The sequence below is a fragment of the Seriola dumerili genome, unplaced genomic scaffold, assembly GCF_002260705.1.
Source record: "Seriola dumerili isolate Sdu_G_001 unplaced genomic scaffold, Sdu_1.0 BDQW01000331.1, whole genome shotgun sequence".
In the NCBI taxonomy this organism is placed as follows: domain Eukaryota; kingdom Metazoa; phylum Chordata; class Actinopteri; order Carangiformes; family Carangidae; genus Seriola; species Seriola dumerili.
In genome coordinates, this window is record NW_019174586.1 from 8,704,678 (window position 1) to 8,723,026 (window position 18,349).

Sequence of the window (18,349 nt, forward strand, 5' to 3'; positions counted from 1 at the left end):
GGTTTACAAACGAAACTGCTCATACAGCACACGTCTTACTGCAGCAATATGCAAAATATTGTCCTACGACAGTCGAGCTACAGTACGTATCACCAGTGTCAATAAAACGGAAAGCAACCATCACAATAAGAGCAGCACAAAGTTATGATATTAAGTACTATTTATTACAGCCAGTATGTATATCTGCGTATAGTGATTCTGTATTATTTATTTTTTGCTCCATTTCCAAGAAGTGTTCAGATGCTTTACCTGAGTACTGTGTAAAAATAGTTTTAGTTGTTGTGTAGAATGAGGATGCATTCAAATAATTTTTATTAATCAATCAACTTCATACAAAGTGCAATATACTTATTATCTGGTTTTTAAAGAGCACCAATTCTCCTGTACATTTGCAGTTTTGCAAAATACTTGGTAGGTAGGTTGTTCCAAGCATCTTGGAGAACTTGTTCTTCTCTCTCAGTGTCTTCTGACATATGATCACAGACTGACTCCATGTTGTTGAGATCAGGGCCGTGTGTGGGCCAGACCATCTGTTGCAGGACTCCTCGTTTTTCTTGTCTCTGAAGATTGTTCTTTGTGACTCTGGCTGTGTGTTTGGGGTTGCTGTCATACATTTAAGTGTAAGCCACATTTTAATGTAAGTGGTCCAATACTTATACTGTTTGGTGGCTTAATCAATAACTATACAGTGATACTATACAGCATGATGTAGGTCAAGAGAAAATTAACACCCCCTAAAAAAAAAAAGTCATAAAACCATGTTATAATTCTCAAATAGTTTGGTGAAATCACATAATTTAAAATAAACTTAAAATGTAAATTCTCATTAATATCAGGGATTCAAACACATCATTCAAAAATGTTTCCTGTTTATTATAGTCAGCTTTCTCTCTTTTATTCCTCTAAGGTCGTATTCGAGGTGCCATTTTGGCCAGAAATAATGCATCTCGAGATTTCCTGTCTGTTCCTGATTTACTTTCACAGATTAAATAAATACTTTACAATACAGGAACTGCTGAACTGACTGAACATTAAAACTGCCAAAAAGAAGGTAATGACGAAGAATTACGAGAAGGGTCAACCACCGGCTTTCTACACTGTGAACGAAAGACAAAGGCTTAACATGTTTGGATCACATTTTTTATTGAAAATGTACATCAATGGAATCAAACTAAAGTAAGATACTGAATAATTTGTAGTGTGGGCGAGTTTTTGACTACAAGAGGTGATGACTGATACTAGAAAAATGTATGGCATTTTCTGACACCAAAATGTTACTTCACACTCAGTCACGTCCAAAGATCAAAGGTAATAAACAACAAGTCTCCACTTCAATACACAAAATATATCCTTATAAATTATATAAATGCATGAGTATTTTTTTTTAATACTCCTATCTGGGATTCAGTTCAACTCCACCTTATTCTAATATTTGGCAAAATGGGAGCTGAGATCATAGGACAGAGCAAATATACATTAATAATATGCACCATTTTGAAGAAAACAGAATTGAAGTTGAAATAGACTGCAAAACTGAGTTAATAGGGGATAAAAACAAGCAGGTCAAAGGTCACAGCAGCAATGAAATAAAAAGATGCATGCAAAATATAGAATAGGTTTGTGAATATTAAAGCACAGTGTGTAATAAAAGGCCATGACATGTGACCTCCATGGTATTCAACAGTGACATGTAAACATGGGCACCATAAAATGAAATGCTATGTATAAATATTGCTTTGGCTTTTGCATGATTATGACTCTAATTTAATTGTTTAATTTCGATATTCAGAAAACCTGAAAGCAGGAGATTTTAATATCTAACTGAGCTAGATTCAAGAAAGCAACATGTCTACTCATTATACTTAAAACGCATTACACACAGTGCATTAAGTGCTTCTGTCCATGAGTTTTTGTTTAATCAACAAGCCTTGATGTTTTAGTAGCGATTTATTCTAATGTGCGCTTTGTATTAAGAATCCTATTGAAAAGATGAGTGCATAGTGCAGATCATTGCAATTTCATTTCAAGTAGAGATCAAATAACGATGTCAACCTATGAGTCCTGGAAATGTGTAAACCCCCACTGATGACTTCTATGAACTACAAGAGTCGCTTTATATACATTAAGACATAATAGCAGATCTAAACTGTGCCCGGTTCCCAACCTGCCAAACTGGTTTAGAGCTTCATTAGGTGGTCAGAAATACCATGCGAGTCCACATAAGGCCATATTCAACAAAAGGAGATGCGATGGGGGCGGGGGGGATATAAAAGGTTCATACAGCGAGAAAAACAGGAAGAGGTAAAGGGTGCTTAGTTCTTGCTGAAGTTGCAATCCCCTCTTCAGGTGGTCAAGACAGATTAAAAGAAGCTGAAGAGACAAAGAGAAAGAAAGCCAGCAGTTAGAGGAGTTGGCAAAGCAGAAACGCTCATAAAAACTTAAGGGCCAGAGTCAAAGAATTAGAAGTGCATCTGATATCAGAGAGAAAATTGATCATAAATACAAAAACAAGTAGTAAAATCCCTATGGTTCTACAGTCATTCAAACAATACATCAAGCATTAATAATGAGAAGATATTGTGCCCACTGACAATGCTGTGTGAATTTTTATAAGAGTGAATAAATCTGGTAGGATATGCTTTGAGTCTATGACTGTCTACTTGTCCGTGGTTCATCTAAAAGTAAATGTGCCATTCAATTATTACAACAAAAGAACAAGTGTGCATGTAAATCTCCATCACAACTGGAAAAGGATGTTAGTCACAGCACAAAACAATACACACATAAGCATAAGCAGAGGCAATAAAGCAAGAATTAGATTGCTCAAGGTGAGGTTAGAGCAGCAGTGAAACAATGAATACACATTAACCCATATTACTGAGCAGGTAATGATTAAGAAACCCTGGTGGATGGTGTCCACAAAGTCTCTGGTCACATTTGAGGTACTCAGTACCCACAATGGCCGGTCCCTTAGCAAAGCTTGAGGGTTGAGGACCTACTCAGTGCAGAGCCAGGGATTACTGCAAAGGAAAGTGAAACCACACAGACCAGTGAGCTGAGCATTAGGAGGAGGGAACGGCTCTACTCTAGATGCATTTTGACCCTGATGTCATGTGGAAGCCGTGTTTTTGACGCAGATGGCTTCAATCCAAGATAACCTTCTCTTTCACAACACAATAAAAGCGACCTTGAACCTCGAAATGGTTAAAAGGCAAGGAATAACTGAGGTGACAGATGCCCCGTGATTCCGAGCAAAAGGAAATAAACATACCTGAAGATTTTGAACTCATAGGATCGAGAGCAACAAAAAATTTTGACTTTGAAACGTTAACCAAAGCTGTGAAAAAAGGGGACATCATCAAAGTAAAGCTTATTGGTATCAACATTCATTCACTGTACACCCACTTTACACATTGAGGTTCACTAAATTTTCTTTTAACCTCCTAATTTACAACAATATGTGTCATACACAATGATTATGGCCACAGTTGTAACATTTGGTGTAAAATTGGCCTTTATTTTCCTTTGAAATATATATATTTTTTTTTTTATGCGTAACACTGATACAACAACTCTGGTCCCTGCAGGACAATGGACATCATGATGAATGATTTTAAATGTGCCTTCATAATAAGTAAAATAAAAGGAAAGTTACAATTGCACTGACAACATTAATATATACTTAAAAAAAAACATCACATTTGTGTGTAAAAAAAAAAAGTGCAAATGTGAAAGCTAATACAAATATGCACATAACACATGACAATGAATGAGGTATGGGAGAAGTGGCAAAGAGATTAGGCTCACATCTACTCATGCGTCAGGCTAAAGTAAAACAACATCAGCAAAGGGACATAAATACCAAAACAGAAAACTAGATCTCCAATTCAGTCTTTACTTTAAGTCCAAAACCTGGCCGTGGTAATAACTAGTGGAACCTTTAATGTTATAATTCATAAAACTTTTCACCAGTTCAACCAAGAATAAAATCTTAAGGATTATAACTTTAATCTAGCTCAACCTCAAGCCAATGACTAATTATAAACTCATTACTAACTACTAACAAATGTCGATAATTGTTTGCAGTCTCAAGGTATACAGTTATTGCAGAGACAGCTGTTGCATTGAGTTAACATCAGCTTAATCCATCCTTGCATCAGTCTCAATTGTCTTAATTCTTTCTTCACTGAACTCTACGGCAGGTCTTTGACCACATATTGGCTACACCTCTCAGGTCCCAGTGTCTGATGCATGTTCCTCTTTAGACTCAATACATTTTTGCTCATCACAACAGTAGTCATGTATGTTAATATTAAAAAAGCTCACTCCATCATGCAATGAATCACTGAATATAAAACAAATATGGAATGCATTTTTTTTTGTCAATTTGTATAAAAAGACAAGCTGAATAATCGCTTGTACAAACCAAATAATACACAAGCATCATTCAGCAAAAACAAGTGATGTAAAACTAATAGCAATGCCCAGCGTCTTCCACAGAGCAAGGGAGAGGGGCACATGGAGGGTTGAATTATGGGGGTTGGGTGAGGGTGGGGAAGGGGTACAGTAAAAGGATGATGGGGTGGAAACTCATTCACAGCAGGATGGCCACAAGGGAGCACTTTTTCTACAGGGATCCTAAGCTGGAAATGAGAGAGAAGGGCTGTTATTGCTTTCTTTGAGTTAAAACATCATCACGACACACACTATTTCACATGGGTGACATCACATCAACATTAGTGACAACAGATGGTATTTAGAGGACATCATGCTTTCAAGGCAGCTCAAAAGGTTCGAGTTTACAGAGGTGAGGGTGCAAACACAATCATCTCCTTCTATGAATCAGACTAATAAATGATTTTTTTTCTTGCTCCTGAGTCCCCAAGCTTTAAACAATGAGTCCGATTGTCTTCCTCATTGCTCAGTATCATCAAACAGCAGCTTGTTTTCATCTGTTGTAACAGTCTTGAGCTGCTTGAGGAGTTTACAGATTGCGAGACAGATGTCTTCCTTCACTTCTACCCTCCCCACTGGTCGGGCCTCAACAGCATCTCTCTCTGTGGATTTCGCTTTTGTATCCACTCAAGAGGGAGAGGTGGCTGAGGGGGGGGGTCGTCATATGGCTGTGAGATCAACAAAACATGTCATGTCTATAAACAGAGATGGGCCCTGAGGCTGTTTGCTCCTCTGGTGTGACCCGTTAGTCCCAGTTCAGCCTTGAATGGCTCTTTGTGTGAGAGCAGGAACGGGTGGGGAAGGACCCGGGAGGGCCACAAAAAGGAGACTGTTGTGGATTTAGGGAGGCAGATGGGGAAGTACATCAAATGCTTGTGTGGGGATATAATAAAGTGGTTGATTTAGAAGCTGGCACAGGGACAGTAAACACTGCCAGCAAGAGGATATGATGGATGCGGATGTTACCAATGATACAATGTAGGCCTGCAACACCGCACGCATTTCTCAGACCGTATTACATTTAAACAACTCTAATGGGAAAATCAACTGCATGTGAATTTAGATTATATTTTAAATCAAACGTTTTCAATTGTTGTTTGAAAAAATAATTAATCAAATATCAAAATCATTGCAGATTAATTTTCTTTTGATGGACTAATTGCTGCAACTCTAAATTTGAGAGCATCCATATAATGGATTAGATATTGAGGGTTGAAATGCTGCCTTTGGAGCTTTATTTCAGCATGTAAATTAATTATAATCATCTTATTCTAGCTAGCATTTAAAAATATTTCTTTATTCATTCATAGATTTCTGTCTAACCAATCAGTGATACCTCATTTATATTTTTCATAGCCGTTTTCGTGGTGGTGTAACTCAAGAAGGGAGTCTTACCAGGAAAGGTGCCTCATGCAGCATGCATCAAGTGTAGGAGGAGTTAACTGGAAAACATTATGGATGCAACATAGGTGACACATGCACTCACAACACAGATTCACATCTACACAACAGGCAGTAATCAATAACTGTGTCTGCTGGGGACTGAAGAAAACACTAACTGTAACCTGACACATGAACATCATTATTATTCAGTTAACATTTCAAGTGCAAGACCTCTGTAGTATGTTTTAATCAGTGACCCACAGACAAAGTTAAAGTTGAACAGTTGCCACTTTTAGAAGAGAAATTTTCCAGGCAGAGCTCATACAGAGAAGAAGTTGGCTGTGAAGAGAATAAATTAACAGGGAAGAAAAATAAAGCAACAAGAACCTTCTCAGTGCAAGTGTCTTCTTCCTTTTCTAACAGGCACGGAGTCACATCAGCTTTAACACAGAACCAGGAGTTCATTACCAACATGAAGGCACCAACAATGTCAGCAGCACATTGCAACCATACTGGAACACACCTGGCTGCACACACTGCCTCCTGTACAGTCATGATTTCATTAAAACATATAAACATCAACTGTTAGAGGGAACAGGAGAATCAACGTCAGGAATACCAAGAAATGGAGAGATTATATAGACACATGAACACCAGGGTATTGGCCATTGAGACTACTAACTGATGAAATTTCAATGACGCAACCGAAACAGTTACGAACTGTGATCTGGAAAAAAATTGACTTAATTTATCAGCTCCTTTTCTAATGCAACTATGGATTAATTAGTAACAAATTGCAATAAAATTGTTTACACACATCTCTTTTTAGTATCTAATTTCACGACCTGCTTTGCTTGAGCCATCAGCAACATTTAATTGCAGAGTGATGATTTCTGGTTGGAATTCATTCACCAACCTCTTCGACAGCTGGCTTTTTAACTATTTAGATGAGGACTGCATGTAATTATCCCCAGACTCCCCCCTCTCTGCCCCTCTTAATTTTCCAAATTGGTAATGGATTTTAAGTTCTGGTCAGCTTGCCAACTGTATTCTCTGTTATTATAGCCTAAACTAGAGCATTCATCTGCCTTTCGGATATAAAGGGCAGACTGAGAATCTGAGAGAATTTCTAGACTTAGCCAGGGGCTCTATCTGCTGTATTTAGAAATTATAAAAGTCTCAGGTGGTTTATAAATGAGTGGTGACAGAGAAACAAGAGGTACTGATGATATTAATGGCACAGACCAAAATAAACCTCCCTCAGCAGCAGATGTGCATAGTGTGGACTGAAAGCTCCAGGAGTTTACATATTTGTCAGGACACAGCTACACATTTTGCTGGCAAGGAACAAAGTATGATGTATAAAATATGAACCCCAACGGCTTGGAAACAATTTATATGTGTCTGTGTAGTAATGTAAGGCCTTGTTCCACCCAGGTTCATAGCATGCTGACTTTTCTGATTCTCATACAAGCAAAAGTGGTCTCCTGCATCTGTGGTGTAAGGATAGAGACACAGGGGGAAGAGAGCAATACTTACTTTTTCCTCTCTTTGTCCCTCTTGAGTGTGGTGGAGCCCCCTGCCTGTTGAGCTTGGTTCTGCAAGAGCTCTGCCGCAGTCTTTTTCTGTTTGAACGTGTTAAGCTCGTCGTCCAGGGACTTCTTCTTCTCCTCCAGTTTCTTTTTCTCGTCCTGGTGGAGCTTCTTCAGACGGTCAAACTTCTCATGCAGCTACATGGCAGGGACAGAGGAAACGTAATTTTTGTATTAATGAAGACGGGAGCAGAGACCTTAAACAAAGATTAGTGCATGGTTTCATGATAGGGTAAGGTTCAAGTGAAATAATGATACCTCTTTTTCTGCTTCTTTAAGCTCCGCCTCCTTCTCTTTGACTCTTTGGACAAACATTTGCCTCATTTCTTCTTCTTTCTTCTGCAGCTCACCCATGAACTCGTTCCTCTTAGCTTCATACGTCTCCTGCAGACTGGCAGAGGAAAAGAAATAAAAATGAATAAGAAAAACACTACACTGAACTTTGCAACATGAACTAAGCAGACAAAAACTCAAACTGGTGCAATCAAGCCAAAGAATAAAAAGTTACAATGATAAATGGAAGCAGAGAAATACAATATCAAACAGCAAACAAAATAGAAACAAGCTGATGTGGGTAGAAAGCAAGAAGATAAAAGAAAATCCAAGTCAACCTGAAGGGCTTGCTGTCAGGGTCTGTGTCCTTAAAGCCCATCTCCTCCAGTTTGCAGCGCCGGTAGAGCTCATAATGGCGTGTGTGAGTCTGCTCTCGCAGGTCCTCCATGTTCACCCTGATCAGCATTTCTCGCAGTTTGACGAAGTCACAGTGATTCTCATTTTCCACTGTGATAGACACATCATAGTGACACATGACACATTTTACATAACACATCAGATGGTATCTTGTTCATTATGGGTTAAATATACTGCAGAAAGAGCACAGCAGCAGAATCAGAAACACTTGCATCTATTAAGGTTCATATTGTGTCACAGCTAATAATCTAATTTAATGTAGAAGCATTCACAGGCCCATTCATACCAGCAGCACCAACACAAAACAGAGTAGTGCTCATTTCCTGTGGCTTATCTATTGATTTTGTTACTTGACTGAGTTGAGCACCACACTCCCACAGACCGTGTGACATCATGTGAGTACACATGTATGCACGCAGTCAGTCTGTGGTAAACAGACCCAATGTCAGATAAAGCCTACGCCCAGAAATATTATACAGTGCAGTCCGTAAGCATTAGGACAGTGATATGGTTTTCATTGTTTCGGCTGTAATGCAGCACAATGAATTTCAAATGAAACAATGACTGTGAGGTCAAAGTGCTAACTTAGCTTTAGGGTTGTTTGAAGGTGTTCATATCCACACTGGGTAAACAGCTTAGAAATCACAGCCCTGTTTCCCCTGTGCTGGTGCTACAGTTTCTACACTGATCATTTGAAGTGGATGCAAACAAGCGAAAACAAATGACAGTCACCACTTCAACCTCAGAGACAACAATACATTTTAAATCCAATTTCCTAGAGTACAAAATTAGAACTGAAACTGTTAATCAAGTAGTCAGTCAGCATAAAATTAACTATTTTGAGAGTTGATTAATCATTAAAGTCATCAGGCAAAAAAGCCAACCATACTGTGGATCCAGCATTTTTCTGTTTTATATCATTAAGAACTAAATATCTTTGGGTTCTGGACTTTTAAAAGATGTCACCTTGAGCTCTGGGATATTTTGATCAGCATTTTTATATTATTTTGTGACCTTTTATAGACTAATCAACTAATCAAGAAAGTGATCGGCAGATCAATCGCATATGAAAATAAAGTTGCAGCCCTATACACAACCAAAACCAATACTGTCGACATCATTATGGACTGCATTGCATTTAAGCTCTATGTGCTGGATAAGCCCTGTCCTGGCAAACCACCCAAAACACCATACATGCGTAAAGACACAGACACAGACACAGACACAGACACAGACACACACACACACACACACACACACATTTAAAAGCTGCGCAGTATGAGGCTGAAAATCAAATCAAATAGCTAAAAATCAGTGTAACTTGAGTTATATTCCCACACATTTCAGATCCTCTATGAGCCAACAGAAGTATTGACACTGCTGTCTACTGGCAATACATTACATACAGTCCATTATGGATTGATCAGGTAGGTCAATAAGAAATCAATTGAAACGTCATCAGTGACATAAAATCACTAAATCTGCAAGAGCTTTAAGCAAGGATCTGCTGGTGCACTAACACTCAGTGTAATGTCAGAGAGGGTGCTCCAGTTAAATGAGATTATATAACTGGTTATCAACTAGTTTGCAGCAGCTGATGTAGCTGAGGAGAAATATAAGGGGAGGGAGTAGCGGTAGCAGCTCTGACAAGAGGGAGCACACTCATTTCCTGCACAGGATGTGACCCAGGCTTACCCTGCACGGTCCCCCAGGGGTACTGCCGGGCCTTCACCATCTTGTTCCCAATCTTCACTTCCTCTGTGCTCCCCACCACAGCGAACGGCAAATGGCTCTGTGAGGCAGACGGAAAATCAATATCGGTATACTGTCAAACCTGAAACACCTGAGTGGGTTCACCTAAAATTCTCTCTACGAGCCACCATCTGTCCCTAACAAAACTGCACATGTACTCGCTGCAGCTCTACTAACATTTCATTAACTCAAAAAATACTAAGTATTACTACAACTATCTCATTTACACATCAGGACAAAGCCTACACACAGCTGATGATTAATTCCTAAGAAGTTGTAACGTCACTGAGAAAAATGTGTTATTGTATTTACATGAGCTGTTTTTTCACAGACACCAAGATACAGCTCTGAAAGGAAAACGTATGACAAGGTCAGACTGTACAACAAGAGCCGAGAGGCAACAGTCTAACACAATCAGTTAGGGAGAGTTAAGGCATTTCCACTGATGAGACGTCATGAACAGCTAAGTTAGCCTTGGTTCATCCGTCAGTGAATACAGGCCCTTTCCCACACTGCAGGCTTCCTGCAGAGTGAGCGGGCTGATTGTGCTGCTCTAAACACGCTCCTCCCCGTGTGGGGCAGCTTCCTGACAGCCTGAGCAGACACAGACGATGACTGTCCTGATTCTGCATCACATGTTGTTTATGCCGGTACCACATAACAGAATTTACGTTGAACTTAGAAACTAGGAATAATGTGTGCCGCTGTATTTCCTAAAGATTAAAAAGAGGATTCAGTCTTACCAACATGATATGACTTCATGCCACCACCATGACACCATATTCTGTGTAAATGCATGTAATGCAGATAGAGAACCAGTTGTGAGCCTTACGTTCATGGTGGAGTTGATCTCTGCCACAGACTCGTCATCAGTGGGGAACTGGTAGATCTGCACTCCATTGCTGACCAGCTCACTGGTGATTTTGATTTTGAACTTGGCCAGCTCGCTCTTGGAGATGGCATCTGACTTGGCAATGATTGGGATTATATTGACCTGCAAGTTGAAAAATGATGAGATTTAATGTAGGCTGACACAATGACAAGGTGTAGACAGCACCTTCAGATATGCAGCTAAATATAGAGTGGCTTCTAACTGTCTGTCTTTTTCTCACCTCCATTTCTGTAGTCCAAATTTGGAAAAGAGTTGGTGTATTTTTAAAAAGGTCCAAATGGTGAAACACATTACAAATGAAATAATTCTGGTCTTTCAGGTTAAGTAACAGAATAAAATATACCTCTAATTATTTCTTTTACCACTTCCAATCACTGCTTGCCCATGACTGTAGCACTAATTTGAATAACCAGTGCCCTTTTCACCAGGATCTCTGTAAATCAGGCTTTTGTGTAATGCAGACAATTACACATTCTTAAGCACATGGATAAAAATAGTACAAGCAGCAAAGGGAGCACCAGACTCCCATCTCCTGCTCTATAGCACATAAAAGCTCTCCAAACATGGTGTTACGACTCAGACTCAAATGATTTCAACAACATTTATGCTATCCATGTAATCTAAACAGAAAAGGAAACACACAGAGATAGGGAGGAGGGAAAATAACAGGCAGGGTCATTCTCATATATGCACTAACAACTGGCTGATGAAAAATGAGGCTCTCACTCCCACACAACTATTTTGGCAGTGCCATGTCACCTACACAATCCCACATTATTTGCTCTCCAAATGTGGGCCCCTTTAATTGATAGCAAGGGATGCTGAGGGTCATGTGAACAAAAATATTTTACTGGATCTCCGAGTCTGGCGAGGATCTTGCTCAAAGACACTTCAGCAGAGTATTGTTTGAACGCCCCCCCTAGGTGAATGTGTAAACAGAGGAGGCTCTGCTCTGGATCACGCTGTTGTGAGCGCTTGCTGGAGGGCACAGCTGCTCTGGCAAACACTGAGCTGGCTCTTTGTACAAAAGCCAGGAGGTCCATGCAAATAAGCTACTGTGGAAAGGACCTCACAAAAACGAGGCAGCAGTCACTGAACTGACTACATTTCACAGCTGACCTACACCGATGCAGTAACAAGACCAGAGCCAATTTACATGCAGGCAGAAGCCCTGAAAAAGGTTTATGACCCATGACTAGAGTGGATAGATCAAATGCTGCAAACAGCAATGCAGTGCCAAGGGATTTACCTACTCTATCTCTGACGTGCTACAGCAAGCTAATCCATGTTCACAGGCTTTGTAACTGTTAATTTATCATTTTATTTTAACATCATTCTGCTGCAGAGCAACTGTCCTTCTCACTTAATGCTAAAATTAACAATTCAGGCACCATGGCTAATAAACTTGTAAATCTTACACAACTGCAAATGAACTGTATAATGCTTTTACATCATTTTCAAACCCCAACACGAGCTGGGATTGATCTGGAACTGATGGATAACACCAAGAATTCATATCCCCAAGCTTCCACATCAAACAACAACAAATTCTGCTGCTAACTTAAAGATATAAACATGGCTTCTGGCTGATGATAATAGCTTGATAAAGTGAAGTGAATCTCACCTTGCTATCAAGTTTTTTCATGGTCACCAAGTCCAGGGATTTGAGCGAGTGTCCTGTGGGAGCGATGAAGTATAGGCATGCGTGGATGCGGGTGTCATGGTAGCTGTGTAGCGTGCGCTTGATTTTCAGTTCCTCCTGTAGATATGCTTCAAACTGGGCATCAATAAACTCCACAATGGACTTGTAGCTGTCAGTAAAGGGAACACAGAAACATGGACAATTTTAAGCATTTCTTCACTCATATTCTGTGTATTAGAACATGTCCTGTTCTGCTACTAAACGATAGTGTTTTTAGAGTCATCTGAATCTGTGCAAAGCATTACAGTTACAGCATATCAGAAGTGCAGCTACACTGATTAGATGAAGGCACAATGTGCCCTTTAATGGTTCCTCTTTATGTAGGAATCTGATACCTACTCGTATAGTGGAGTGTGAAACCTGGAAACAACCGCAGCCTTCCCATTATAAAGAGCTTACAGGTGGTTCACATGATATTATTCTCTCCCTAAATTTGCCTCAGGAGCAGAGTTGGCAATTACATCTTGGAGGGCAAGCTTGGTAACAAAATCTAGCGGAACCAGTGCTGTGATATACCATTCAAACCAGGAAAGAAAGCCATCTACATCCAATTTATGCTTTTAAACTTGACTTGATACTATGAAATTACTTCAGATGGAGACCTGATTCCACATCCTAAGGGTATGTTTGCAGGATCAAGACTGAATGAAACGTGAGCTCTGAGAAGGCTTGAAGCTCTCACAAGAGTCTCTGTATGTCAGGAACGCTGTGTGCACAGTCAACTTTGGATTTCTGACTACAAGTTGCAATACAGCTCACAAAGACAAAATATAAAATAACCCAGAGAGCACAGATCAGACCTTTCCCTCTCTCAGAGATGTGACAGTTGTCCAGACTTCTTTACCTGTCTTCTTTATTGATCTGGTCTCCGAAGCCCACGGTGTTAACAACAGTGAGTTTGAGGCGCACGTTACTCTCCTGGAGTTCATAGGTGTTGGACTTGAGTGTGACTCCCGGTTGGTTGTGCTGGGTGGGCTCCCCCTCAAACTTGGTGTTGAACAACGTGTCCATCAGAGTGGACTTCCCCAGACCCGTCTCACCTAGGTTACACAGAAAAAGTGTTTCTGTTACTGGGATCCTACAAATCTTGATCTTGTGCCCAGTCATCGGTTGCTCTTTTTACTACGTGATTAAAATCAGTGAAGTGGTTTCCTTCACACTTAGCTGGAAATGTAAATCATTTGAGCCTGCATACTTCTAAACAAGTTTATCAGCTTACGGATAGTAAGATGCTTTTATTGAACATCTATTCAATAAAACAAATAAAACAGAAAGACTACAGTTGTGTTTAATAGAGCGAGCGTAGATTCAATATGACGTTCTAAAGATGCCTCAAACAAAATATATCATTTTCAAATGTTTGGATGCACAAAAATAACAGAAGTTAATGTATTCTGACATCAATTCGCTGTCAGACGACTCAGATTCAGCCCTGCCTCTGTAAGAAAAGCTATTTTTATTCATCACGGCCTGACCTACACTCTCAGCATGTTAAGCCATTTTTTGTAGGATATCTTGCAGTGTTTCCAATCTTTCCTTCAGAATTAAAGAAGTATGTGTTGCAGCAAGTCTTCTTTGCTGTTTCTAAACTCAGTTTAAGTCACTGTGGAGATCTCTCTCATGCTGAAGGCAATTTGGTATCTTATATGGAGCAGCTCCAGGCCCATGTTGGAAATTACAATATAAACTAATGTCTAACATTTCCAAACATTTTTTATGAAATCACAAATAACAAAAAAGGTCTGTGTAAATGTAGATTTTTTGAGCCCAGTGGAACAATAAATATTAACATTTTTGATTCACTCCATAATTTTAGACTACAACCAAATTATAAATCCCAAAGACCACATTTCTTTGCCTCAAGCAATGTGTGTACTACTTAAAAAAGACAACAAAAGCTGTTAGTCTCCTGCATCATCTTTTCTTCCATATTCTTTAATGGATTGTACTAATGTTTGTCTAGGTTGTTAAGAAAATCAGATTGTGGGCAACATAATAAGGTAGCTATGATGTAAGTTTGTTTAAATTATGAAAAAACACAAGTGTTAGCCTTTTCCACTTTTCACTGCAACACAAATAAAAATGGCCTCAGTTTATCCACAAAATAACAGAGATGTTTTTAGCTTGGAGGGGGATCAAAACCATGCCACTAAAAATGGCCACCAGGAATTTCCTACCATCAAAATCTTTAAAAATATAAACACAGATTGTGTTAATGTTACTAGTGCTCTAAATAACATGTCACAGAAATAAATAGCATACAAGGTCTTAAAGAAACAGAAATGGTGAACACTGTCTACTGCTCTCTAACCAGTAGTAAAGACTAAAAATAAAATCAGTAAAGTTGATCTACAAACTATAAATCAAGAGTGCAGAAAGTGCTACAACAATTTGCTTTCTGCAAGTCTGTATATTATAAAACAAATGAAAAAGAAATAAAACATTACCAAACAAAAGGCAGATGAAGTAGAACACTAGATATCAACTGGTTACACAAATTCTAATTTACAGATATTAAGCTGTCCCGTCTTTTCTTGTAAAACGGCCGTTGTAATCGGTAACACCATCTGTGTAACGTAATGTTCTTAAACAGCATCAGAAGCTACAGCCTCCAAAATGACCATAACATTGAATCAATATCCCTCTAAAACAGCTTCCACACAAACCTAACATTACCTCCTTCAAAAAGCTATGGTTTATTGCAGGACTGTTGTATTACATTGCATTAGTTTTAACTGGGTGCACCTAATAAACTGGCAGCTCAGTGTATGTGAGTGAATAATTCTAGCACATAATGAAGCTGAAGTGACTCGTTTGTCAATATAGAGGCAAACATTCATCTTGCAAGAGGCTTATATTCTGCATAGGATACTCAAATATACAGTATAAATAAGGTTGCTGCTAGTACTGCTGATGAATAATGTCATACTAAAATCAAATGACTGCCTGTAGACACTTCTGAATTTCCTATCTGAATGAGAACATCATACTTATCACAGTAACCAACATTGAGGAATCTCAGCAGCTCAAATATTGAGGAAACTGCTTTGCATCTTGTGATAAAGCCTGACTTTCATTAAGTCATCTTTTAGCCTGAGGAGGAAGAGGAAAAGCATTTTCTCGCATGATACACTCACCAACACAGAGGATGTTAAAGCAGAATCCGTGGTTGACAGACTTGTTGACCAGCTGGTCAGGCATGCTGTCAAAGCCGACATGGCCTGCCAGAGGGACAGCACGAGCCCCTTCACCCTAAAAACAAATGAAATCAACATGTAACATCAGTTAAATACTTAGCAATAACTTAACAGCTTAAGAATTGATATGCCTTGTTAAGAAACCATGCTCTCACACTTTAAAACATGTACAAGACACCCTTTAACACTCTGTAATTTCATTTTACATCTTGGTGATTGTTGTTCTTTGAAAAAGTAACATTTTATAACTGAATAACACACAAACTAGACACAATTTCCACCATATGTGACCATGTTAGACTGATTTCAGGTGCAACTGACTTCCTGTTTCCTGAGCTGCGACTTTCTTTCCACCGTCGAGACAGTTAGTCGAGACAAAAACCACAATGTACTTATAAGGAAAAGTGTCACTGTTGATATCAAGATAATTGTAAAAACAACAAACAGCTTTGAGAGTAAATATATAATTTAAAATCTAGTAATGTGAAATTATAAAAATGACGAAATAAGAGCCATAGCTCTTAACATAGACAGCATTGTGTAGTCCTGTGGCGTCACTCTGATTTGAACCCTAAAACTATCCATTTTTGGCCAGTTGCACTTCCATTCACTCTACCATTATTGTGCAGACCATCTCTGGACTAGAGTGACACTAAACACCAGAGTGTAAAAGCACTGTTGTTACATGTGTGTGTGGGCGTGTGGCTGGCAGCGAACACCTCCATCTCTGTGAATCTCATTTCTGCAGCCTACGTCTACATTATGAGGTGCAGGAAAGCAAAAGAATTTAGATTATATGGCATAAGCAAGAGCTCTCAACCAGCTAAACCTCAGCCAACCTGCCATTATGTGGCTTAACATAACACAGTGTTGCTTTCCACTGTGGTGAAGGATTGTAGATAAAAACGTTCCATTAGAGGGTCAGTTTAAAACAACTGGACACCCTGATGGTGTTAAACAGTTGTGGATTATTTGGATAGTTGAAATTGGGTTTAAACAGCTGAGTATTTGGGGTAATGTTACTTGACAAACAGCCTATACTCTTCAGCTGCAAGTGCAACATTCCTGAAACCATTCCTGCTTTTCAAGACACTCACAGCCAAGTTACACACTGCGGGTTTTCATTCACAGAGCCGCAGAGGGACATCAAATTGCAAAAACCTTGCTATTCTGAGCACTCTTTATGGGTATAGTGGCTTCCTCTTTTTGTTTTAACCCAAAACAAAAACCAAGCAAACTTTACACATGCTTTTCAAATTGTAGGTCTAAATGCCTATAAGCAGCTAGAGTCTGTTTTAGCAACATTTCCTATGTACACCAGACAACGCCCGACTCAAAGTTAACGGGACTTACATGAAACAACACAACGGAAATGAGCACCGTAGCTGTACTGAAATGGGGGCGTTCAGAATGAATGGCCTACCGATGGCACTAATACGTTATCGTTTTAACGTGAGATTGTACTACACAGTTTTAAAAAATTTCACCTCACAGAACAAAATTTCGTTTGAAAGGCAATTTTAGCTAACGATACCAGCATAGGAAATTTGCAGGCATTAGCTTATATAATTGAAAATATTAGATTGAAAATGTGTTAACAGAGAGCTACGACGAGCAACACTGGGCCTTACTTTAAAATTGGCTGTTTTAGAATATGTAGAAATGCATAATAGGGTTTGTAATAGCTACCAGCGACTATAACTGGTCTAATTTAGCTACGCTACACTGAATTTTGGATGGAATAAAGGCAGGAAAACGGTTTGTGACCAGCTAATTCTCCACATTGCACTCACTGAAGGAACGCGATAAAATATATTTTTTCAACATATGCTGAGATTAGCTAAGATATTTCATGAGATGTGTGATGACAGTGAGAACGGCATCCTGATAAAACGGGCTACTCACCGCTTGCCTTGCTATCTCAGTTGACGCCATGGCTGTGGCCGTTAGCTGGAGGACGAAACCTTTGCTGCTCTTTAGCAAAGGAAGCCTAGTGGGAATGTACCACTGTTCAACAGGCTATTTTACATATTATTAAGTATGATATTTTGATACCGTTCCTAATGCTGAATGTTGTTAAACAAAGACAAATGTAAATTAAAAATACGCCAGATTCACACCCGTTCATATTTTGAAATGATAATGTTTAATGAGCACTAGCCACTGAGCTCCCCCACAGGATGCCTGCATGGTCTCTTCCTGTGACAAAGGCAGTGAACCGCAGTCAATGAACTAATGATTATTTAGAAGCGAGTAGCTAAACCAAAAAATGTGCTTTGGACTAGTTGGATTTCTCTACATTCAATCAAAATTTAAGATTAATTCAATAGAAATTTGATTTGTTTTTGATTTAGTTGATGGCCTCGTTATGTTTATCATCCCTACATTGCATACAGCACTGATCCCATATTGTATTTGTATGTATGTTACACAGTGGAGAAAAATATTCATGTAAGATAAGACAGAACTTTGTTAATCCAAGAGTAAAGACATTTCTAAGTCAAATCGTAATACTATGTAAAATAAAATAAACAACACCCCTCCTATGAACTGTAACAACACCCAGACCAACTCAATCCTCCCCATGGGCAATACAGGCCTGCATCCACTACATGCACAGTAATGACTGTACACATTACTTCAACTCTCTGTGTCTTACAATCCAGTGCACTGTTTGGAAGAAGCA

At 39.1% G+C, this 18,349-nt stretch overlaps 1 protein-coding gene across 7 annotated transcripts; it reads right to left on the reverse strand.

Moving 5' to 3' along the window:
* Positions 1-1,132: 1,132 nt before the first annotated feature.
* On the reverse strand, positions 1,133-17,636 carry sept6 (septin 6). Of its 7 annotated transcripts, XR_002665542.1 has the most exons (12): positions 17,569-17,636; positions 15,604-15,718; positions 13,311-13,506; positions 12,389-12,575; positions 10,705-10,866; positions 9,816-9,912; positions 8,042-8,210; positions 7,689-7,821; positions 7,378-7,568; positions 6,226-6,278; positions 5,851-5,897; positions 3,027-4,643 (listed from the first exon to the last, which is right to left on the reverse strand). XR_002665542.1 is itself a non-coding variant. In XM_022759846.1 (11 exons), exons 1-10 carry the CDS (start codon positions 17,596-17,598, stop codon positions 5,894-5,896), a joined length of 1,284 nt encoding a protein of 427 aa, XP_022615567.1. In that variant the 5' UTR covers positions 17,599-17,636; the 3' UTR covers positions 1,133-2,370; positions 5,851-5,893. The 7 variants fall into 7 exon arrangements, 6 of the variants coding, with proteins under 6 accessions (XP_022615567.1, XP_022615565.1, XP_022615563.1 ...); XM_022759846.1 differs by lacking the exons at positions 3,027-4,643; positions 6,226-6,278 and adding an exon at positions 1,133-2,370; XM_022759845.1 differs by lacking the exon at positions 6,226-6,278.
* Between the last annotated feature and the right edge of the window lie 713 nt (positions 17,637-18,349).